This window comes from Ursus americanus, chromosome 4, assembly GCF_024610735.1.
Source record: "Ursus americanus isolate L20-20 chromosome 4, mUrsAme1.1.p, whole genome shotgun sequence".
Taxonomy (NCBI): domain Eukaryota; kingdom Metazoa; phylum Chordata; class Mammalia; order Carnivora; family Ursidae; genus Ursus; species Ursus americanus.
The window spans coordinates 63,179,270-63,204,675 of NC_142130.1; the positions used below are offsets into that span (position 1 = coordinate 63,179,270).

The 25,406-nt window shown below is 33.5% G+C and overlaps 1 protein-coding gene across 2 annotated transcripts in view; it reads right to left on the minus strand.

Moving 5' to 3' along the window:
* Positions 1-25,406, minus strand: part of CADM2 (cell adhesion molecule 2) — a 1,025,914-nt gene that overhangs the window by 161,495 nt on the left and 839,013 nt on the right. For both annotated transcript variants that reach the window (XM_045785420.2, XM_045785418.2), the window contains exons 3-4: positions 5,487-5,639; positions 2,543-2,680 (exon numbers count right to left, since the gene is read on the minus strand). In XM_045785420.2, coding sequence (XP_045641376.1) covers positions 2,543-2,680; positions 5,487-5,639 — 291 coding nt within the window. The remainder of the gene's footprint in view (positions 1-2,542; positions 2,681-5,486; positions 5,640-25,406) is intronic.

Below are 25,406 nucleotides of genomic sequence, written 5' to 3' on the forward strand. Positions count from 1 at the left end.
ACGACATCTTAAACATCTCCAGGTCAAGGTTCTTGTTTTCTTCATTTGGATCTTCACTCATGCATGATAGAACTCTGAGTAATTGGGAAGCATTTTAACAATTTCTTATTCAATTGAATTTAATTTGATTTGATTAGCTTATCTTTTCCCATTGCTTTACACTAGGGACTATCTTTTTAAAAAGTGTCAAGTGATATTATAGTAAAAATTGTTAAATGGTAATAGGAAGTCAAATTTTGATCTTTGAAAAGACAAGAGTGCAAGATAAGGATGGAATGTTCCTTTTAGAGAGGAGTGTTTGCTGAGGGATTTTAGAGTGAACTTCCACTTAGCATTTCTAGAGGATGGCAAGAGTAATGAAATGTGCATTCGGTGCAGAGTACCTCACACAGCATATTTGCATATACACCTATAAAAATAGTTTAATGCACTCAGGAAGTTCACCATATAATTGTGAAGACAAACTATATCAACATGCAAAAGAAGAGTTATAAAAAAAAAAGCTATGTAGATGAATGCAAGTTTAGAGATAATCTCTCTCAATGGTAGCCACACATCGGAGAACGCAGAAATAAAGGCGGCCTCACTAATTCTGAGTGGCGCACAGAACCATATGCTGATTCTGCATATGGTTTTCTTCTTATGATTTTTTTTTCTAGTCTTGACTTAGATGATTTTCAAGTATGGTGTTTATAGGATCAAACTTTTTATGTTTTTACATATAAACAAAAATCTCCTCCTTACCTAGGATAGAATTGAACCTGTTTGGCATTCAGAGCAGAAGCCAAATTTGTCAAAAAAAAAAAAAAAGGTATATTCTAAAATATGAGTACATTATAGATTTCTCATCAGGCTACAATGTTAAAAACAACCAATCAATATTAATGAAGTATTAGTATGATAATCTCTGACTTCCCTGAGAATATGAACAAACCCTCGAAACACAAATGCTAAGAAATTGAGAGCAACAAACTACGTCAGAATTAATGTGGATAATAAAACAACTGAAGGACAGTACTTAAGAACATTTTAGCATAAACCACGACCTTCACACAGAATGAGATATGTGATGTGTAAGAATTCACTGACTGGAGCTTTCTCACAGGCCAAGGAAGTCAGATTTAAATTTTATTCTACGGGTTAGGGCTTTTGATCAGAACTGCTTAAACAGAAAAAGTGGCTGGATCAGATTCTTATCATGGTATGGTAAACTCTGGAAGCAACGTAGAGGGTCCATTTAGCAAAGATCTAACCAAGTCCAGACATGCCTAAACAAACACATCCCAAAGGCAGAATTAGAATGGGTGTTACTGAGCCCTAGTGGTGTATATGATCAGGTTATATACTAAAAGAAAAGTTAACTTAGCATAGCAACATGTCTAACTTGTGTCTTGGGGGCTTGTATTTCTCCAAATTTTGTTTAATAAGATGTATTTAATAGAAGATTTATAACAAAAGTGGTGATTGGAGAGAAATTACAGAAAAGTCTTTCTCTGGGGAAAAATGTGCAGAAAGAGTAATTAAAATAGAAAAGAGAATAATTGAATGGATTAGAAATGAATAATTTCTTAGTAATAGAGGCAATCTTGTATTATATTATTTATATCATATAATCCTATACTGTATTATCATTTCTATTGGGCTTATATACCCATTAGTAAGAATTATTATTAATCTAACATAAGATATTTGAATTACAAGTTAAGATAATTAGAATGGTTTGCAAAAACCTATCCCCTAGCAGGTTACCTTGAGAATAATACATCATTACTATGTACATAGGAAACATTTTTAACAATCATCATAAACAATTGTTGGATTTTAATGTACATCTGACATCAGGTCCAAGATAGCTGTATGTGGGGTTTAGAAAAATTAAAAAAACAGAAGAAACAAACAAAAATCACTACTAACCTCACTAGGCATCTCCCCTATAAACTTATTTCCCAGCTAAAGTATTTATGTGTGTGTTTATGTGTTTAAATGTAAGTGCATGAAGTAAGAGCAGAGCTATCCTTAATATATAAACTAATGTCCATTTCTACTAAGATGAATATTCTTTGCTCTCTGTGAGAACTACTAGGAATCAGATTTATTGATGTTTAGCCAACTTTGTTCTTAGAACTTTATAATTCCTGAAACCTACAAATTGAAGACATAATTCATGGAATTTCTCTGTCTGTAATCTAAATACTATAAAAGGATTTTGGAAATAATAATATCTAACGTACTTAGTGCTTACTTTTCAAGCATGAATCTAGGCATTTTTTATACATTAACTCATTTATTTCTCCAACTTTTCCATGAGGTATATATTATTTTTAGATTTGTTATACATAAGAGGAAAATGGGGCACACAGAGATTATGTTAGTATACCTTGTAGAATTAACGAATTTAAGAAATGGATAAATCTGATTTAATTACACTTCATCAGAAAGTGACTGTAGTTTAAAAAAGAAAATGTAAAATGCCCTGCACCGAACACTCCATACTAGTCACAGCACATTAATTTTGACTTGGGGTCCTTTCCCCATTCTTTACCTTTAATCTCTTTGTCATTTTTGAACCATCTTATATCAGCTGCAGGTTTACTACCAGATGTTTTACAAGTCAGCTGCATCAAGTCTCCCTCCATAACTGGTGATGAAAATCCGCTAATTTGAGGCTTCTCAGGAACACCTGAAATTTAAGCAAATGGTGTCAACATCAATTGTTCCAGGGCTTATTCAATCTTATGACTATTACTTTCACAAAACTAAAATGGGTTGTTAATTAAGAATATCTTCAATCAAAAATAGTAAAGTGTTATATAATAAAATAAACTGCTTAAAATATCTATATAATGTATACATAAAAATTGTGTGTGTATATATTATATACACAGACATATACATATATATATTCAGTAGTCCCCTTTATGTGCAGGAGATACAGTGCAAGACTCCCAGTGGATGCCTGAAATTGTGGGTAGTACAGAACCCTATATATACTATATTTTTCTTCTATACATACATACCTAAAGTAAAGTTTAATTTATAAATAAGGCATAGTAAAAGATTAACAATGATAATTAATAACTAAATGGAACAATTATAACAATATGCCATAATAAAAGTCATGTGACTGTGGTCCCCCAAAATATTGTACTCTACTCACCCCTCTTCTTGTGAGGATGTGAGAAGATAAAATGCCTGTGTGATAAGAGGAAGTGAGGCGAATGACGTAAGGATTGCGATGTAACATTAGGCTACTATTGGCCTGACAATAAGTCAGAAGGAGGATCATCTGCTTGCAGACCTCAGCTGATCGTGGGTAACAACTGTGGAAGGTGAAATAGTAGATGAGGGTGGGGTGGGAACTACTGTATATATGCATGTGTGTGTGTGTATTATCCAGGAGGCATTTTACAAACTGAGGGCTTCAGAGGGGAGGGGAGTGGGGGAATGGGATAGGCTGGTGATGGGTAGTAAGGAGGGCACGTATTGCATGGTGCACTGGGTGTTATACGCAACTAATGAATCATCCAACTTTACATCAGAAACCAGGGATGTACAGTATGGTGACTAACTTAATATAATAAAAAAAATAAAATAAAATGCATTTAGTTCAGAGTAGCTTTTAAAGCTTTACCTGCAAAAATACTCTTTGTAAATCTTAGAAACACCCATTCAATATATCTTAAGATTTATCAGTATAGGATTTAAGAAGGTAGATTGTTTGCAATGGGGAAAAAATCCACAAAGCACATTTCTTTATTTTTTAGCAAATTGTGATTTAACTAAAATAGCACTTTGCATTCCTGATTTCATAATTCTTAAGGCTTAAAAAGATAATATTATCCTCTATGTACTTTGTTCAAGAAATGCATTTTAGAATAAGAGATTTTCCAATAATTGCAACCATATTAACTTCTCAGATTCTTCTAAAGGATATCTTGATGTTATTTGTATTAAAAATGCAATAGTAGTTTTGGGAAGCATGATGCATATTATGTTTAATGTTTAATGCTAACCACTAGTACCTTTTCTAGTCCAAATCATCTAATAACTAAGCAGATACCTAATATGCAGGGACAGTACATGGGTGATTTAAATAATAGAACATTACACATTTCTTGGGCAATAATATTCTGTTGTCACACTAGAGGTTTATTAAAGTTTCTTCTAAAATTATTCAATAATAAAGGCAAACTGAATATTATTGTAGTATTTTATTCAATTTGAAAGGGAAAAAAATGTAAGAATGTTGGAAATCACCAATAAGAGAAATACAAAAAACAACAAGAACAATAATGATAAAGATAGGTCAACATGGTCCAATTAGTTGGATATTTTTTTTCCTTTCATATTCATATTTTTTTAAATCTATGCCACACTATCATTTAATAAACTGAAATCAGCCAGTTGTCTATTCTTGGGGTCTCAAGGTGTCTCTCTACAGAACAATACTTTAACCTTAGGCAGTTGTTATCTTGAAATACTCCATTTTAGTGGATATATTTTGTCTACAGTGGCAAACTTGTGAAGATTTTTATAAAACAGTCCCAGTGGGACTTGCAAAGAAACATATTTCACATTGTATGTACAAAACCAATTCACTAGCTGGATTAACTTTAATATTCCTACCGAACAGAACAGCATGCATTAGTTCTTTTATATGCAATGTTATGCCTTTATCTATCAAAAAAGGAAGGCAAGCTAGGGGCAAAAAAAAAAAAAATCAATCTTTTAAATTCCTCTAACTTGTTCAGTATACAGGTGTGTTTCAATGAACTGCAGCAATTTCAGCTGATTGGGCCACTGATATCTGCAGAATCAGAGTTCTTAGCTGCAACTTGATCTCCTTGGAATCTCTGAGAATGTAATTTTTTTTATATCACTTTAATCTTTGGGGGAAAGGCCCAATATTTAGAAAATAAAACCACAACAAAGCTACAAGTTGCATGGAGAGTGACATTATGTACTTCATTTAAGAATTTAGAAAATCTACAATATTAAAAGATAAGACACAGAAACATCAGGGTCATTTAAATGCACTAATGCACACAAAGAAGTCATATTTGGAAGCAGTAAGATATTGGAGAAGGCTCCCATCAGATGGCTTAAATAATAAAATGGAGGACCACCCCATAGGCACATTGAATTCACTCTGCTCATTATTCTATTACTTTATAAAAGATTCACCATATATACAATATATAGATGACACAAAGGAATTTGGTTGAAAATCAAGAAACCTGGTGTCTGTTGCTGGCTAAGAAACAAATGGCTGCATGCCCTTGAGAAGTCATACAAATCCTTACACCTCCCTTGGTCTATTTCTAAAATTGGGAAAGTGACTAAGTGGGTTTTTAAATGCCTTTTGTTATAATGTAGCAGAGAAGGGATTAAACTATATCTATTAATATGATCCTCAGAACATATGTTTGTTGTTGAATCATGTTGCTTTAGCTTGTGATCTCATAGTGTTAGTCCCTTGCACTTACCCAGAACGGTGAGATAGGCCTTGGAAGTTTTGACAGGCATTGTAAATAAGGAACAGGTGTACTGCCCTTCATCGGAGAGAGACACATCACTGACACTGATACTTAATTCATGCCAGGAAGCTCGAACCAGCTCAATCCTGTTGTCCCTTAAAGCTGGAAAGAGAAAATATTGAAAATGCAAATAACAACATTAGAAAAAGTACTGTTAAATATTTTTAGCACAACACAATAAACATTGTCTTTAGCTATACATCTAAATCTTATTTCCTGATATAGTTTAAAGGAAGGTTTAAATATATGGAAGTATTTTATCAGATTTTTTAAAAAAATCAAAGTAGAATTAGGTGTTCCTTAATGTTCTCAGAAACGACTTTTTAATTAAATGATTGCATCTAGTACAATACTTCAGATGAGGTAGATGTTTGTGGTGATAAAAATGACTTTCCTCCACAGGCTTTCATGGAATGCTAGTACCAAAAACAAGATAAACAGAAGGTTTCACTTTTATGCACAGATAAATTTGGGAAAACTATGATTGCTGTATTCCTTCCAAGACACCAACAATGAACATTAGCATATTAAAATCATATTCTCTACAGTAGAGAAACCTGTTGAACTTCCTGTAAACCTGAGCTTTCAGCTGAAAAACACCTGTAAGGTACTGAATGTTTAAATTTGCTCTGATTGATTGGAACCTCTAGTGTACCAGCTGTTAAATACTTTCAATATATCCTTTGGTTCATACCACCTTTTCTATCACAGGGTTTTTCTTTTTTCACGGAAGGTCTCTTAGCATGCTCTTCTTGTATTCATTTTTGGAAAAATATTAAAAAGTTTATCATTATATTTCCTACTAAGTACAGCTATAAAGCTCAGAGTTAAGCAAAAGGCAAAGAAAGGAGTACTCTGAAAGACAGAGGGAAGAAGACTGGTTTAGGGACACTAGGACCTGAGGAATAACACGGTGGTTCCCCAGACAATAATAAAAGGCAGTTGAGGCCTGACTTCTCCCAACCACAACATAGCAACAGCAGGTGGCCTAGGTAGACTCATTTTTTATCACATATCAAATAGGAACCCTCCAGTATCTCTGGGAGACACTGGGCCACCTGCAAGGGGAATCAAGTGGGAGCATCACTGACTACAAATAGCCATGGCAATCAATCTCTTTCTCCACTGGGCTGGAGACTCCCTTTCAATGCCTAGAGACAGTGATCACTTGGGCAGTAGGGGCCGAGGGGTGATCCATCTCTGACAAGAACCCCACCCCTAAAGTGATCTCCCACGAGCTAGAGAACCGCTTACCCCTACTAGAGAATTCAGGCAGCCTGACCTGAGGAAGCTCCTCTGCCTCCTTAAGTGGCACCAGTGGAGACCAGTTCAACCCCCAGTAGAACTAGACACCTCAAGCTGACTAAATAGCACCCTTTGGCTTTGAAAAGTAAATTGTTAGTCAACATACGATCTGAAAATGTAAGTCAGCACCTGTTTGCTAAACCTAAACAGAAGTACTCCTTCCTAGAAGATTAAGATAGAATCCAGAGTCTCCTAACATAATAGCAAAAATGACCAGGATGTGATAAAAACACCACTGGTCACACCAAATGCCAGGAAAATCATAATTTGAATGAGCAAACATAATCAATAGACACCAACACTGAGTTGAAACAAACATAATTATCTGACAAATAATTTTAAAAAGCCATCATAAAAATACTTCAACAATCAATTACTAATTATCTTGAAACAAAAAATAGAAAATCTCAGTAAAGAAGTTCTAAAAAAAGGAATCAGATGAAAATTATGGAAGTCAAAAATACAATAACAAAAATTAAAACTCACTAGATTGACTTGATAATTCACTAGAGATGAAATAGAGGATGGAATCAATAAACTTAAAGATAAAGCAATATAATTCACTCAATTTGAATAAGAGAAAGAAAATAGATTGAAAAAAAAAAAAAAGAGCCTTGGACCTGTGAGGGAATAACCAAATACCCAATATTGGTACCACACAAGTACCAAACAGGTGAAAGAGACTGGGACTGAAAGAGTATTTGAAGAAATAATAGTGCAAAACTTCAAATTTGCCAAAAGTAATAAATGTACAGAATCAGTAAGACAAACTTCTCAAATATGATAAACACAAGAAAGTCTATATCAAAATACATCAAAATTACACTGGAAGACAAAAAAAAAAAAAAAATCTTGAAAGCAGCCAGAGAGAAAGACATATAACCTATAAGAGAATACCAATTTAAATGACAGATTTCTTATTTGAAATTATAGAGGCCAGAGGGAATGGCACATTATTCAAGTGCTGTAAGAAAAGAACTATCAACAGTGAATTCTTATCCAGGCAAACTAACCTTCAGGAATCAAGAGGGAATAAATATATTCTTTTTTTTTTGGGGGGGGGGGTATTTAACATATATTATGTAGCATGGCATATATTTTCATTAATATGCTTTTCCTCATAATGTTGGCATATATTGATACAGCTTTTTTTTTAATTGCTACACTGACCCACAGTATAGAATTATAACAGCATATTTAACCATACTGCTTTTAATGGACATTAATGGTTTCTAATTTTTGTACTGTAACAATATCTCATTGAGCTTATGTGAGAATATTTATCTATATTAGATAGCTAAAGATGCATTTTTGGATCATAGGGTATGTGTATTTAACATTTTAATTATACTGCCATGTTGCTCTCCAAAACAGATGAACCATCCACAGTGTAGGAAAATACCATTTCCCCCACTTCCTCATTAACACTTGCTATTACCAGTCTCTTCAATTTTTGCCAAACTGATGGTTGGAAATGATAGCTCATTCCTGTTTGATTTTCATTTCCCTGATTGCTATTGCAGTTGAGGATTTTTTTCATTTAGTTGTTGGTCATTTTTTTTTAATATTTTTTAATTATGTTAGTATTCTAAGAAGTAAAACTAAGAACATACTTCTCTAGCAGATCTGCCTTGAAAAGTTAAATAAAGTTCTTTAAACAGAAAAAAAGGAATCTTGGAGCATGAGGAAGGAAGAAAGGACAACTGGAAGAACAAAAACATGAGTAAATCCAATACAGAGTATTCCTCCCCTTTGTTGCCTCCATTATACGATGGTTGAAACAAAAATTACAACATCAACTGATGCAATGTTGAACAAGTATAGAAGGAATACTCAAGACAAGTACAAAGTGGGCAGGGCAAAAGGACCGAAAATAAGTAAGGTTTCCACACTTTAACTCAAAGTTGTAAACCACTGCTACTAGTAGACTGTGGTAAGTCACATGTGTATATTCAATACTCAGGGCAACTACTAAGAAAACATACAAAGTAATACACTCAAAAACCCTATAAATACAGCTAAAGTCCATTTATATAGTGTCTTGAAATAATAAAATGATAAAGATGGAAAAGAGATTAGTGTTTACCAAGGATTAAGGATAGTAAGGGGTAGGAGGGAGTGGGAGGGACATGGATGTGGTTATAAAAGGACAGCACAAGAGATTCTTGTGGTGGTGCAACTGTTTTGTATTTTGTCTGTGGTGATGGATACATAAAACTACACATGAAATAAAATCAAATAGAACTAAAAGACACACACACACACACACACACACACACACACACACACACACAGACGAGCACATGTAAAATTCGTGAAACCCAAATGAGATTCATGGACTACATCACTGTCAGTTTCCTAGTCGTGATATCTTTGCAAGATGTTATTTGGGTCGAGGGTCCATGGGATCTCTCTATATTCTCTCTCACAACTGAGTGTGAATCTACAATCAAACCTCAGTTAAGCGGTGCCTGGGTGGCTCAGGCGGTTAAGTGTCTGACTCTTGCTTTCTTCTCAGGTCATGATCTCGGGGCTGTGAAATCAAACCCTGTGTCAGTCTCTGTGCTCAGCCAGGTGTCTGCTTGAGATTCTCTCTCCCTACCCCCTCTAAAAATCGAAACAAAACTCATTTTAAAAAAAAAAAACTGTATGTAGATTTGAAGAAATAGGGAAGTGGTCATGATATCAAAGCTTAGAATTCATTATATACATTTGCCACAGAGCTAGAGGGGGATCCCAAGTATCAAATATTCTTTAATTGCTGTACCTTCCCTATATGCTTTGTGAAAGGAGCAAGCAATAATACAATATGTACTATTTGGGAAAATTCTAAATTTTTGTGATTTTAAATATATTTTAAAAAATCGTCCTCCCAGATACTCAAATAGCATGCAACTTAGTGATTGTAGTCCCTCTGCTATTATTCTTTATTAACTGTAATTCTATAAGGAGACTCACACAAATATTTTTGAAACTAATTTGATTGAATATAAAATGTATGCAAGTCTAATTATGATTATATTTGTGACTCCATTAAGATACAGTAGACATTTTTCTAAAATGTCTATTTCATATTCTATCTCCTACATGCACTAATATATATATGCCTTTTCAGTTGCTAGATGAAACTGTGGGACACAGATTCGTTATTTCCCCAATAGAACCTCAGGCTATATCAACCACTTTTCAAAGCTGTGGTTTATTCAAGAAAAACATTTAGCATGCATTTCTTGTTTCTTAAAAGAGAGGTCACCAAAAGAGAAAACCCAAGGTTTCTGCCATGATTCTATATGGGTAAATCCTGTTACTTACCCCTGTGTTCAATTTCATTTCTTCTAACACAGTTCCCACTGACAGACGGAGCTTACAATTTTCAGTGAATCTTAGCAAAAGGAATTGAACTCTCTTTCGGTCGGACTATTTTGTGAAAACTGTATAACATCACTAAAATCAACTGAATCAATATATACAAATACAAAACTTTCATATTTAGACCATTTGCTTGGAGTAAAGCTAAAGACAATAACTTGAGAATCAAAAAAATGTAGGCAATTGTATAAAGTCAGATTTCCTGTAGATAATAATTTCTGATTTATTTTCATCTTCCGATTATGATGAAAACTAAATGATTTCTTGTAGTATGTAATGTCCTTTAAAATAAATCTACAATGATATGTTAAAATATTTTGAGTTTAGAATCCTGATGAGAACCTAAATAATTTAGTGTCTGAAATGTCTCAATTTAGCTTACCAAATCATATAATATTTTGAGTTATTATATGATTACAACTAGTGTGACTAAAAACTAGATTCTGAAAAGCAGAATACCTGCATTTTTTTGGAAGACTTATGTATGTATGTATGTATGTATGTATTTATTTAAGAGAGAGAGAGAGATTGGAAGAAGGGGGAGAAAGTACAGGGGTGTGGGCTGAGGGAGAGGAAGAGAATCTCAAGCAGACTCCCACTGACTGCCTAGCCCCACATGGGGCTTCATATCACAGCCCGGAGATCATGACCTAAGCCAAAACTAAGAAACAAATGCACCACCCAGGTACCCCCAGAATACCTGGATTTTAATGTAAACTGTTATTGATTAACCATACGAACCTAAGCAAATCACTTAAATGTGTGCTTGGTCTGCTGAATGTTAGGTGGAGATAATAGTAATTGAGTGAAAGTATAAGGAATATGGTTTAGAGACTTGAAATATATGTGTACACACACACACACACACACACACACACACACACACTATATAAATATACATACAAACAAAACCTGAGAAACATAATTCCAAGAACCAGGAAACTGGCACAATTAGTAAAGGGACTATTTACTGTGTGAATTTCCTTGATAATTCACTTGCCAAAACAAGGAAACAAAAAGCTGCCTAAGGAAATTCTCATTGGACTGAATATTTTAAATAAACCGTACATCTATAGCATTTATCTTTTCAAGTTTGTAAATACTTATGATGTCATCTGCAGTTCATTTTATAACATTTCCAGTATGAAAGAATAAAGGAAAACCTTTACAAGTCCAAAGAGGGATATACTATAACTCAGTGGGTTCCCTGTGAGCAGGATCCTTGTCTTCCTCATCTCCGCGCCCTGCACCATCACTATCTGCACAGGAGGTCTTCAGTGAATGGCTATTGAAATGAAACCGAGAGCCAAACTCTGTCTGTATATGATAAGAACAGAGTGAAAAAGAACTGAACTGGGAAGTCCTCTTGAATATAGCTCCACAGGTTCCCCATGGGAGAGAAGCCAAAAAAAGAAGAAAAAAAGTGTCCCGTTTAGACACCGTTGAGCATAAAAGAGCTAGAAACATCATGCTAAGAAGATTTTTAACAAAGTAATAGTTCATTGGAAAATGATTTGAAATACTGAATGAGCGATCTCTGAAGCTATTGTCATGTTACCTTGCAGTTTTCAAGTGAACACAGAGAGCAGTAGCTAATCAGAGAAAATCTGTTATTTAATTTTTCCACATGGTAAGTCCCAAACATATAGTGAACCTAAATAAAGAATTGTGGCATTGTTAGTTGAAGTGAATTCAACCTTAAAAAAAAAAAAAAAACAAACACACACAAACTTTCCTTTGCGGACACAGGATGTCCACCATTATCTAAATAACTAACAAAATAAAACAACAACAACAAAAAAAAAAAAAACCCTCAGACACCTCATTTAAAAAAAAAAGATTTTAAACATTACCCTAGGAATAATTGAACAGAAGAAATGAGTATATGTAAAAAAATAATGAAAGGTAATTGCTCACACATCTCAAAGATTAAAAATGAGCGAATGGGAAAGTGGGCTACTTCCAAGGTCACACCTCATCAGCTATTAGGTGCCTGCCACCTGCTGGTGAGGTGATTTAATGACTCAAAACGCTGAGCTCTGGAGGATTTATTCTTAGCTGCAAATAAGAAGCACTGACCAATGAGTAAGAATCTATTAAATAATACTTAATACTGGATAAAAATTATTTTCCCAATATACCATTGATTCTAAATGGTTCATCAATCACACAATGAATATCTGGGATCCATGTTGGATAAAACAAAAATTCCCAACGCAATTACTTGGAGGATTTTAGTTACATTTTATACTAATTTCTAACAAAAGTTACTGGCATGATTAATAAGTTGTATGTTATTTAGTTTTAAACCGAATTAACTTCATAACATCAATGTTATTTGATTTACCTGACATTATTCATTTAAGAACCTAACAATTTGTACATATTTATATTAATAGTTTTCCTTCCTTAAGTGTTATTTATTTATAGATGATCACTATACTTCTTTCCAGAAACATTTTCAAATATCTTTAAGTTAGTTTCCAGCAAGTAGTATTTCATGTCACACTTTGTGGTGCTTAAATAATAATAAAAACATATTTTGTTATGTAATCACTTTGAAGAGATTATTAAAATGCGGCAAAAAACATCCAATTGTTTTTGCCTTTTTTCCCGGGTTCTTGTTTTACCTAAAACTTCCTCAAATAAAGATTATGTTATATCTCTTTATATTTCCCATGAGGCTTTACACATATCAGGGTACATATAGATGCCCACTAATAACTTATTGCATTAGATTTAATATGTGGACCGTCAACCTTTTGCATATAATAGTCTATAATTGTCCATATTAACATCATTGCAGAAAAATGTTTTATATTAAACAGATATTGTATACTGAATGATTTTATTGCTATAATTCACTATATTTTGTAGACAAGTACTAAGGAAAAAACCTACATCAGGGTGATAGAAGTAATTTCAAGTGTCCTCTTGGCTACTTAAATTATCAATGTTGAGCGTGAGTTTCCAAAAGCACACCATCCTACACCATGGATTTAGTCAAAGCAATCACTGCAAACATTTAGAAGTTTTAAAAAATACATTTATTATCCAGCCAGCAACTTGAATTTTGCAAAGTTTAACATCACTAATGTGATCGGATTTCAAGAACTATAGATGTGTCAGCCTTCATTCCCTTTGTCTTCAGCTCAAGCCCCTACCACCCAGGTGTGTCCCCACTTGGCTCCTATAGAGAGTTTAGAGGCGTCAGTACAATAAGCTAAGTTCTGCCTATGGGAAAGTTGTACTTAAGAATGCTTTCCATGGCCTTTCATTCAATATCAAGTGCATTTTGTTGCCTGCTTCCTAATAATAGACTCCTTCCCTTGATTCTGACTTTCTTGTGTTAAGGTTGTCCAGACCAGCACTCTGCTCTGTTCCCCAGCTTCTTCAACAGGACTGCTCTCTGTGCATTGCCCACGTAGACCCAAGCTAACTGCCTACTCTGCTTCACCCCTACTGATTTCTCTAGAAATGCTCACTAGGCAAACTGATTCATGCAATCTGCTAGCCCCTGTTTTTTCAGCTCAATCTCTACTATCCCCAAGGGTAAGAATTAGAACAAGAAATTAAAGCTTTAGTGAGGTCAACTTTGTTTTGGTATACCAGAATAATTTTTCTACTAATTAAATTTGAATCCTACTAAACTGGAAAGAAAAAATTAGTCATATTAAGCTCTAATAATCTTTAAATAGGCCACAGATCCAAGGTTTAACTCTTGTCAGACCTTATGATTGGTATGTTGACATAAACAATGTCACAATATGCCTCTACATATGGTAAAAGAGGTAAAAAAGGAAATCTAGCCACTCATTCTTTTTATAAAAGTGTTATTCTATTAATACACCAAATATTTTACTTGTTAATAGTATAATCAAATACTGTTTATAATCAGTATGTGTTATTTGTAATTGCGCTATGGATTGAAATAAAGGAGTTAACACAGAGAAAATGAAATACCAAGCTAGTGAATCCTTTTGTGTTTTGTTTTTTACAGTCATACAACACAAAACAATCTAAATCAATCTTCTGGAAAATTGGTAAAAACAACCATTGCTCCAGAGCTGATATTTGGTATACCAAGTTTCAGCTTGGACTGAATTTTTACTGAAACCATAGTAAATGGAGTTTTAGAATAGAAGATGCGAACAGAACCCAAGCAATAAATCTGGAAACTGTGACACTATTTGAAGGAAGTTTTTTTTCCAGTGGTAGAATTTCAATTTTTAAACCCCAGATTTTCTTACTTCAAATGTATGAAACCAAAAATTCACTCCTCTCATTCCTGTATCTGTCATCTATTGCTATGAAACATTTGAAAAAAAACAAAATGTTATGATCCCTAAAATATACTAATACACTTGGTCACTAATACTAATGAATACACTTGGTCATGGAAAATTTATGAATATGTTTGAGGAATAAATATAAATTCTACTTCCCAATCCTCTTGTCTTTGCTATGCTTGCTCCTCTTCCTAAGTTTATCCTCATCATGATCTGTCCTGATGGAAACTCCATGCTTGCACTCTATTATATTCCTAAAGTCCTGACTATAACCACTTATGTAATATGTCGATAGCCCTTCCCTATTATCTCTTCTATAACATAACATTTAAACTGTTCATCATGTAACATAAGTCCCTAAATACCTGAAATGTTTACTTTTCTATTCTATTTCCCTATTCTTCCTCAAAATGCCTAATGATTTAAAGGCACACGAGCATGTGTTCACACAAGGCAAGTAATCCATGCTTCTTTACTTAAAGGTATGTTATTTCCTCTGCATATCTCGAGGTCACACTTATCACTCAAACTAACATAGTGCTTTCTTGATAGATTCCTCTATGCTGCCCACTTCCAACTATATTCATGTCTTCCTTTAGTCTTCCAGGGCAGGAATATGCATGAAGTTCAATAACCATTTGTTGAGCCAATGAGATGAAGTTTGAACAATGCATGGTCCAGCATTTATATGCTGATACGTACCATTTATCTTACCATATGGTCATCTCTTGGAACATCCAGCCATGGATGAGACTGTTTCCTACTGCTCTTAGTAAATCACATAGCGCTCTAACTATAATTCCCATTCTTTCTATTGGAAAAGTGAATGAATAAACAAGTGGAAGTACAAATGAATAAAATGCAGGGGCACCTGGTAAATCATGTCATAGAGTAAGATAAGTAAGGAGGGTATGCTCAAAAAAAAAAAAAAAACCACCATTTTAACATGATAATGACTTTGAAAATTTTATGTTCTAATAGATTTCTTGGACCTGATACATTGTCGTTTTGTAAAATTTAAGTTAAAAGAAGTTTGCTGCTTTTGGGGTGCCTGGATGACTCAGTTGGTTATGCATCTGACTCTTGATTTTGGCTCAGGTCATGATCTTAGGGTTGTGAGATCAAGGCCCACATCTGGAGGGCCTGGAGCCTGTTTGAGATTCTCTCTCTCTCTCCTTCTCCTTTTGCTCCTTCCTCCCATAAAAAAAAAAAAAAGAGTTTGCTGCTTTTGATTTTTTAGGTTCTGAATCATTAGATTAATTTTTTCTTTTAGTATTTTAGTATTATACTAAAATATCATCAATAGAGATCAAAATAAAATATAATAAATATTTTCACAATTCAAACAAAACAAAATTTATTCTTCTAAGACTCCATTCAAAATCTCTTTCTATGTTTCAATATAATTTGAATTATGTAACTGAATTTTAAAAATCCAAGACAGTAGAGATACCATCCTATACTTTATAGTGGCCTATGCATGTAAACCTTCTATATCTATGGATTCAGGCGCTGAATATTTACTCCTTCTCTTAAAGATAGTTATCTTACTTTTACTTTGACAATGTCATATGACAAAAAGAACTTTGTAAAGCCAAAGCAAGTATACTTAAATGTTCTTTTATATCTCTAGCTAACCATCTAGATATCATTATACCCACTGACTTTACAATGTGGATTTCCTTTTAGATGTAGGGTTGCTTAAAGTAATAGGAAGTTTCTTTAACACATAACAGTAAAGGGCTGCTCTAGGTCATTGGTGGAGGGCAACGTACACTATAGAAGTATAGACATAGGCTACCATCTTCAACTTTTGACTGTGAAAGTCTTCTGAGAGAAAGTGAGCCAGGGGAGGTATATGTAAGAAATTTTAATGGCAGAGGCCTAGAAGTACATATTCTACTTCAGTTCCCATTTCCTGTTCAGGCCCACAGCCATACTTCAAGGGAGGCTGGCAAATGTAGTCTAGCTGTATGCACAGGAAGGAGAGAGATCAATGAGCGGTTAGTTTCTGCCTTGCTATTGTAGGATTATTTGTACCACTGTATCTACATGCACTGATGTTTCTATATAAAAATGTAGCTATCCAGGAATGTTGGAAATCAGTAGATCACAGGCTTTCTCTAAAATAGTCATAACTTTTGTGTATTTTGATAAAAAAATTCTATCAAAGTACCAAGTTATGGAAAATAATTATGAATATTCTTTATGAATATGTTCTCAACACTGCTTTAGATTCAGAAAAGAAGAAATATCTATGAAAGTAACATTATAATTACTTTCTATTGACTATGCCATCCTCTAAGATATGAGCATGACTCTAGTTTTAGAAAATGGGAGGTGAATTATTGTTAATTTTCTACTAAAGTAAGTTTCTAGAGTAAATAAATATTCAGGATGGTTTATATTAATTATAAATGTGCATTAATTATATACATATATGAGTACATATTTCCCAAATAGAATATGCAATATTCATTTCAATTCTGACATCAGTTGGAAATAAAATTCTATATATCTTCTTAAACTAATGTAACTTTAATTCAATTATGAAACAATTCTACATTTTCTTTAGACAATGACAAATCCTCCAAAATGCCAACTCTCACTTGAGAATTCCAAATAAATTTTCACTAAGATAACTATTTGAGAAAGAAAAAGCTGCTACCACACACACACACTCACACACACACACACACACCACCCATGTATTATAGTATACACTGATTTCATCTCTCTGACAATCTGTATAATACATTTTGAGAAAGAATAAAAGTAGTTCCAACTCTGTAAATCATTATATATATATATATATATATATATATATATATATAATGTATATATGTATTTATATATATTGTATATGTATATATGTATGTATTTATATATTATATATGTGTATTTAAATCTGGGGATGTTTTCACTGGATAAGAGAAGACGCAGGGTAGAGGAAGGGGTTACTGGCACGTGAATGGGGGATCATATTTCTCAAAACTCTTTGAATGTTAGAAGCTAGTGAGAGGCTGATTTGTGTTTAATATGGAGAATGCTTTTTTTTTTTTTTTAATCTATTGAGCTCTTCACCACTGTATTTAGCAAGCTCCTGAGATACTGAGTTCTGTCAAAGAAGTTGTTCAAGTAATGGCTACCTGGTCTCTTGTCAGGGGTGTTTAAATGTCTTTCCCACATTGCAGGAGACTATGTCCAAGTGAGTTTTGAAAACTTCTTAGGAGTAACACTTATTACTTTCAATCATAAATTCAATTCCTAAGCATGTTCAATCATAATTAATTTCTTTTTTTTAAGATTTTATTTATTCATTTGACAGAGAGAGAGACAGCCAGTGACAGAGGGAACACAAGCAGGAGGAGAGGGAGAGAAAGAAGCAGGCTCCCAGCGGAAGAGCCTGACGTGGGGCTCAATCCCAGAACTCCAGGATCACACCCTGAGCCGAAGGCAGACGCTTAACAACTGAGCCGCCCAGGCACCCCCAATCATAATTAATTTCTGATTTCAGTGATCAGGAATCACTAAATCAATGGTATATTATACCCTATGTATGCTTTCATCTATTAAAAAATCTTGGTAGATATTTAAGGTGTTTTCATGTAATGAGTTATACCTTAATTTTATTAATGGTATTATTCATCCATATTTTAAAATCATCTGATATGAATTACACTTTGTGCTCAGTATGTAGTTCAAATCTGACTGAATTTTATGCTGAAAACAATGTGACTTATAATTTAATAATTCAACAAGAACTACTCAGATAACTAAGTGTGTTTCAAAATTTCATCATTAGAAAATTAGTATGCATACATTCAAAATGGTTTCTCTTTCTCTTAGGCTCAGTATTCTCATCAAATGAATGAGCATGCAAAAGCAAGTATTTAGGGAGAGCAGCATGTCTGTGTGTGTGTGTGTGTTTGTGTGTTTATGTATGTATATATAAAGCTGCAATATATAAAATATTCTTAGATCAGAGGATTCTCTTTCCCCAATATCCTTTCGCCTAGATAAAAAATAGAGGCATTTCATTCTTATTAACAATGAATTTCTCTCTTCAAAAAATGGGTTAAAGAGAAAAGAATAGGGGCGCCTGGGTGGCTCAGTCCTAAAGCATCTGCCTTCGGCTCAGGGCGTGATCCCAGCTTTCTGGGATTGAGCCCCGCATCAGGTTCCCCTCCTGGGAGCCTGCTTCTTTCTCTCCCACTCCCCCTGCTCGTGTTCCCTCTCTCACTGGCTGTCTCTCTCTGTCAAATAAATAAATAAAATCTTAAAAAAAAAAAAAGAGAAAAGAATATACCATTTTTCAGAGGACATAAGAACATAACAGAAGCTTAGTGTATAAAATTTAGACCTAAAATGCTGAAAGGGTCAACTGTATGCAGACTTGGTATATTCTGCATTTGGAAAAAAAAAATCAAATAAATATACCATTACTAGTAGGAACATATCAATAAAACATGTCCTGCAATAAAGTAGGAACATCCAATTTTAGCAGCTTCAGTCTTTGGAATTTTTTTACACCTCAAAGTTTATATAATTTATTAATTATATTAATTAATGTTTAAATTTAATTAATAATTATATTTAGAATTATAATTTATAAATGTTAATTCTGATTCATTACATATAGAAAATGCTCAAATGCTGCTATCTGTGCCACTACATTCTCCTCATTTAGTGAATAAAGACCATGTTTACTAGAATCCCTATCCTAACATGACCACACAACTGCATTTAATACATCATACTGTTCAAAGTCTAATGTGGGTAGTTTTATAAGAAAAGATTGTTAGTAGATGATAATCAAAATTTAATAATTACAACATTCTCATACACATTTTCAAGGACCTTACACAGAAAAAACTTTTCTTCCCCATTGTGTGAACCAGACTAAGGTCATTTTGGACAAATCCATCATGATGACTGTCTTGCGACCTAAAATCAGAAGTACATCCAAAATCAGAAGTACATCCGGTCACACGTCACACACACGTTCTTTCCTTTTGTTTAACCGCACCTTTAAGTATACCCTGGGGGCATAACATCCTTAATCTATCCTGGAGAAAACCTGTTGGGAAACATTTCCCTCTTGGGTGGCCTCCAGTTTGTACTCCCAGCATGTAGGGCTATAAAAGCAGATCCTATGGGAAACGGGGTTGTGGCCATCTACTCATCTTGTGGCTGCCCAAGACATGTTCTGTTGGTAAGTCCCTTTCATCAGCCATTCCTTGTCAAGCTGGACTTGTTGGGCTTTTTCTCCAGTCTTGCAGCAACTTTGGCCTTTGGAAGTTGTTTTGCATACGCCTTCCTTTCACAGCACACCCATTTCATCTCCCACAAATAAAAGTTTGTGGGTATTTTGCTTGTTTTTCAAACAATACTTCCCTAAATGTTTGTCACATTATTTCTTATTTGCCTTGAGAAAATGTCTTGCAGCATTTGATACAGTTCACAATTTGATACAGCTCACTATTTGCCTGGATTCATAGAACAAAAAAATGATGTGGTATTTGAACTGAACAATTTCTGTAAGCTCTCATTCTTTCCAACAACCTACAATATATTGGTCTCCTCATAGACATATGAAATTCATTTTTTACATCCCACCATAAAACCACCATATGTAGCCATGTGGTATAACTCTCATGGAGCATTTATATCAAAGAGACAAGAAGATTATGTGTCATTCTATTATGGAGATGCATATACGAAGGTACATTGGGAATAAAAAACATCTGCCTTCATTAGACAGAGAAACCAGCCTTTGGTCTTTGTGAGCTTGTAACTTTATAGGGCCCCATATCTTGTGAAAGCCTTGAATTAGTATTTGTAACAAAGAGAGAGAAAATGACTCAATACTATGTTGTGCTCATTTCTAGTGATCCCAGTCTCATCTCCTAAAGCCAGAAATTTGGATTAAATATTCATGGTTTTGCCTTCTTTTAGAGAACAACGTGATTATTAGGTGAAATATCTTCTATATTACACAAAGTTTGAAAATCTAGGAATCTGTTAATATATTTAAGAAAATCATTTTTATACTTTTGAAATTCAGGCATAATCATAAAAAACAACAATCTAATACAGATTTCATTAATAATAGTTCATAGCTTTCTATGAAAGGTATTTAATTTTTTCATAGCTAAATAATTTTGTGACTGAAAGTTTACTAATTTAATCTTGATCTTGCTTTCCTCCTCAATTTCTCCATGCCTCACTATTTATCCCTTTCTGTGGAGAAGGAGGTGAGTGTGAATCTTCCAGAATATAAATACTGTCTCTGAAAAATCAGCAAATTAATATTGATCATGAATATTGTTTCTAAAATATATTCTTGCATAAACTGAGCATTCAATGGATGTAATGAATCTGAGAGCAATAAAAATAAATCACAGTTTACCATGTAGAATTTGCAGGATTTGAAGGATAACATTACTACTTACTCAGTTTAAATTGAAGCATTTACTAAACATTTGAATTTTCTTTATTTGTATTATATAATTTGATTTTTCTTTATCTTAGTTGTCTAAATTGTTTTTTAAAGTGCTATTTGTATTAATTTACAAGCTTTTAGAAGCCTACCAATGTGTAAAAATGTAGGGCACTCCAATTTTGCTTATAATAAATTTTAGCAAAGGGCAGATAAATTCAGTAATTATAAAAAAAGAAGAGGCAACATATCTTAATATGTCACTACAACTAAAGTGTAAAATTAGTGAAAATGTTCACGTTTTTATTTACTATATACACAGTATTATATGTAATATAAATATAATTATTTATACTGTATAGTTCATTTAATTTATATAAATATTTAGACGTCTATGTATATTTGTAGCATATGCAAATAATTGTATAAATAAATAAATGAGAGGAGCAATTTGAAATGAAGTAGGACAAAAAGCCAATGCACAACTAAAATCATTGAAGTTGAGATGCCAAGGATACATGAGGAGTGACTGATAAAAGCTAATTTTATAAAAGGCTTTTAGGGGTGAGTATAGAAAAGGACTCTTTTTTCCCTAATACATACAAGTAATATTCTAAAACTTACTGAAAAGATGAGAAAAAAAAGTATACATCAAATTAGACACATCATGTGAAATCTATAATAAAAGAATACATTGTGTTTGATTGCATTAAACATAATGGTTCAGTAGTGACCTTGAATTCCTACTTTGTACCTGGGTTGAAATGAGATGTACTGTGGAGTTGCCTTCTGAAACCCGGAGAGAAACAGTGAACACACACTACTCTTGCTAATTCTCAGGAGTGAAACCCATAGCATAATATACACTACTTCAAAGGTTCCTGTACTTGCTGATCCCACAGTTTTCATACGAAGCTCTGAGATCTAGACTGTTGAGCTTTGAGCTTGCCTTGGCCTTGGAGACTGAGGCAGTCTAACACCTGGCCTACACTGTGCAAAAGATCCTGGCTCTCTTAGAGAGCTTTCACTGAGATAATGAAGAAAATATGAAAGGGAAGAGTGTATAAAATAGCCTTTCAATACAGGAGAAAACAAGAAAATTACATGTTTTAGAAGTAATCTTCTATAAAACTCTATTTTCTTTGTATATCTCTCAACACATAGAAAAACCCTATTACGCAAATACTTTCTAGGATTTCTCTATTGGACAAAAAATACAGTAATAATAAATAAAGCCTTCAAATACCAAAAAAGTGCTGCTTTTTAAAACAAACCATCCTTTTCCCACTGAGCTCCAGAGATCTTGTGTTATAATAACCCGTGAGGCAAAATAAAAGCAATATCTTGTCATCCAAATTGGATCTAGAAATGGCAGTGGTAGACCGTATTTGAGGGGGCTTGGAATTCCCAGGTAAAATGTAGGCAGAAGATGGGAGAAACAGGGAGAGAGCTTTGGTAGCAACACGCTATGAAAACTGCAGTGATACTGAATTCTGATTGGTTAGGAATATCTGAGATCCCAGAAAAAAATTAGGACAGTTGAGGTCCCATCTGAGACCTACAGGGCTATTTGCAATTAAACAAGCTAGACCTTGGGCACTATGCTAGGAGCTAGCATATTTATCTACCATCTGGTTTTAGAATAAGAAGTCTCTTGGCAATAATATTCCCATATTAAGTGCCATCATATATTAGATCTGGTAGATCTTTCCATTTTAAAGGATGAATGAGGCTAGGATTACTACTTTTCTAAAAAAAAAAAAAGTGTTCTCCATTCCATATTAAATTCAGGAGGTAGCTGTCCAATGAAGGGCTACAGGTTTCAACATCCCCTTACTTTGGAGTAAAACCATGTGAGTAGATTTAGTCAATGGAATGTGAGTAGTAACATACTTCACTTCATTGCTGAGGCTTTTCAGAAGTTGGTGGAGCTTCTCCATCTTCTCTTCTCCCTCCTCCTGTTTTGAAGTGGAGGATTCCACAGCTCTAGTGATGAAAATGCCATGAAATTGAAGACCCCTGGGTTCCTGAATTCCCACAGAGTGAAAGTCCACAGGACACTAAGCTTCTATATTGAATACTATGTCAGAGAGAATTAAAATCCTATTACTTTTAACTTCTGAAATTTGTGAGTTTGCTTGTTAATGAAGCTAGCATTGCTATAACTAACAAAAATGAGTTAAATAAAAAATAATATGGGTCCTATGAAAAATATTATTGATTAAAAGAAAGGGACATAATCCCAAAGAATTATTATAGTATTTGCTATAGGAACCAGAAAAATTATTAGACAAGTGTTCATAACCCTCAGTAGGCTACAAGAAGATACCAACTTCATTTAAAAAGAGCAGAAAGACACAGAGGAAAGATTATCTGAAATATAAAGAAAACAGGATGCAATAAAAAAAAGCAGATTAAAAATACAAAAGAATTCAAGTTCAAAGTAAAGGCAGCAGTCAAAACCATATCAATGTACTGAAAAATGGAAACAGTGATGTAGATAACCAACTTAAGCTCTCTTAGGATGCAAAATAAAAGGTAGTACAAGCAACAACTACAAATATATATAGTCTTTTGTGTGTGTGTGTGTGCAAACACACTGAGAGAAATTACTAAGAAAAATTATGATGAATATAACTAAAGACACATTAGTAGAATAATTTTTATGGCTAAATTAATCTTTTTTTTTTCATTCTAAAATGTATTGAATCCCTGAAACAAAAGGAGCAATTTCATCACAACTTTGAGAATGAAAGGTTATAAGGCAAAAATTTTATAACCAACCAATTTATCTTCCACAGATATTGCAACAGAAAAATCGTTAGGGGATAGCTGGGTGGCTCAGTCGGTTAAGTGTCTGACTCTCGATTTCAGCTCAGGTCATGATCTCCGAGTCATGAGATGGAGCCCCATAGGGTTCTGCACTCCCTGGGGAGTCTGCTTGATTCTCTCTCCATCTCCTTCTGCCCCTCTCTCTGCTCAAGCACTCTCTCTCTCTCTCTCTAAAGTAAATAAATAAATCTTTAAAAACAAAGTATAAGTAAACATAATATCCAATATTAGGAACAAACCTTTTGATGGACTATTAAGAAGCCTTCATATTTTAAGCATTTAGATGACCTTTAACATAGGGAAATGATATAATCCTAACTGAAAACAGAAGGATGCAAAATTAAGTGTTCAGATTAGTGTCAGTTTTAGATAGAATAGAAAGGTATTTACTGGACTGTTGGATTTCGGGTGTTTTTTTTTCCCCTGCTTTTTTGTACATCTCTGAATTTTCTCATTTCCAGCAACTAACTTACAATATGTTTAAAATATTAAAACTTAAAAAAATATAAATAGCAAGTTATGTTTTTAGTACTTAATTATATGATTATTGAAATTGGTTACTGACTAGTTATAGAGTCAGTTCATTTATTTAGACTGCTTTTTGGCAATAAATACACTATAAAAATCTTAAAGTAAAATATGGAAATAAGACAAAGTGGAAATAGATAAAGTTCCAAAAAATAGAAAGAGAAAAAGGAAGTTGTGATTACCATATTAATTGTATTAAAAAGTCTTTCCATTTCACTATTTTTATCACTATTTCAGCTCAGATATCAGTTTTCTGAGCAAACATACATTGTTTAAGGAAAGATCTTATCCCCTGTAAAAAAATATAATTTGTAATTTTTAAAAAAGTATTTCTTATTTTAGTACTAAATACTTCATGGTTTGTGTTTAAAATATCAAAAGTCACTGTTAGATTTACATGTTATACAGATGTAGAAATTTATTACAATCTCTTTACAATATAGAAAGAATTTTGAAAAAGAAAATCTACACATCTTGTCACATGTATTCTTTCATTTATTGAAGAAATATTTCTTTAAAACAAAACATCTCTATATTCTGGAGGCTTTGGCATCAGCATATATGCTCTCATCTATGGTAGAGGATGTAATATTATGGGGAAATATTTCCATAATAAAATAATATGTAATGAACAAGTGATTTGTGTATTTATTTATGAAGATTATGAGGAAAACAGTCTTTAAGACAAATAGAAGAATACACTAAATGTGACAGTCTTGAATGATGACATAATATCCTCTTGTCTGTGATGGTGACACAAAATGGCAAAGGACACAAAACTGTCAGTCTTGTTGTTTATCTTCTATTTGAGACTAATAAAAGAAGGAAGGTGACTGATGGCACATAGACACAAACACTGCCTTTGACATACGGTTGCTACCTTTTATACATATATAAAAGTTCTGTATTGATGGTTTTAAGGACAACTTACTTTTCTAGCTTCCTAAGATTCTGTCTCTACCTAAAGAAAAAATAAACGAATTTACAGTTTGATTATATGAAAAGTTATACATTACCCCTCTTAGAAACTATTGCCTCTAGATGTATTATTCATATAGATTATATATATATGTTCGGGTATGTGTGTGTGTGTTTATGTGTATA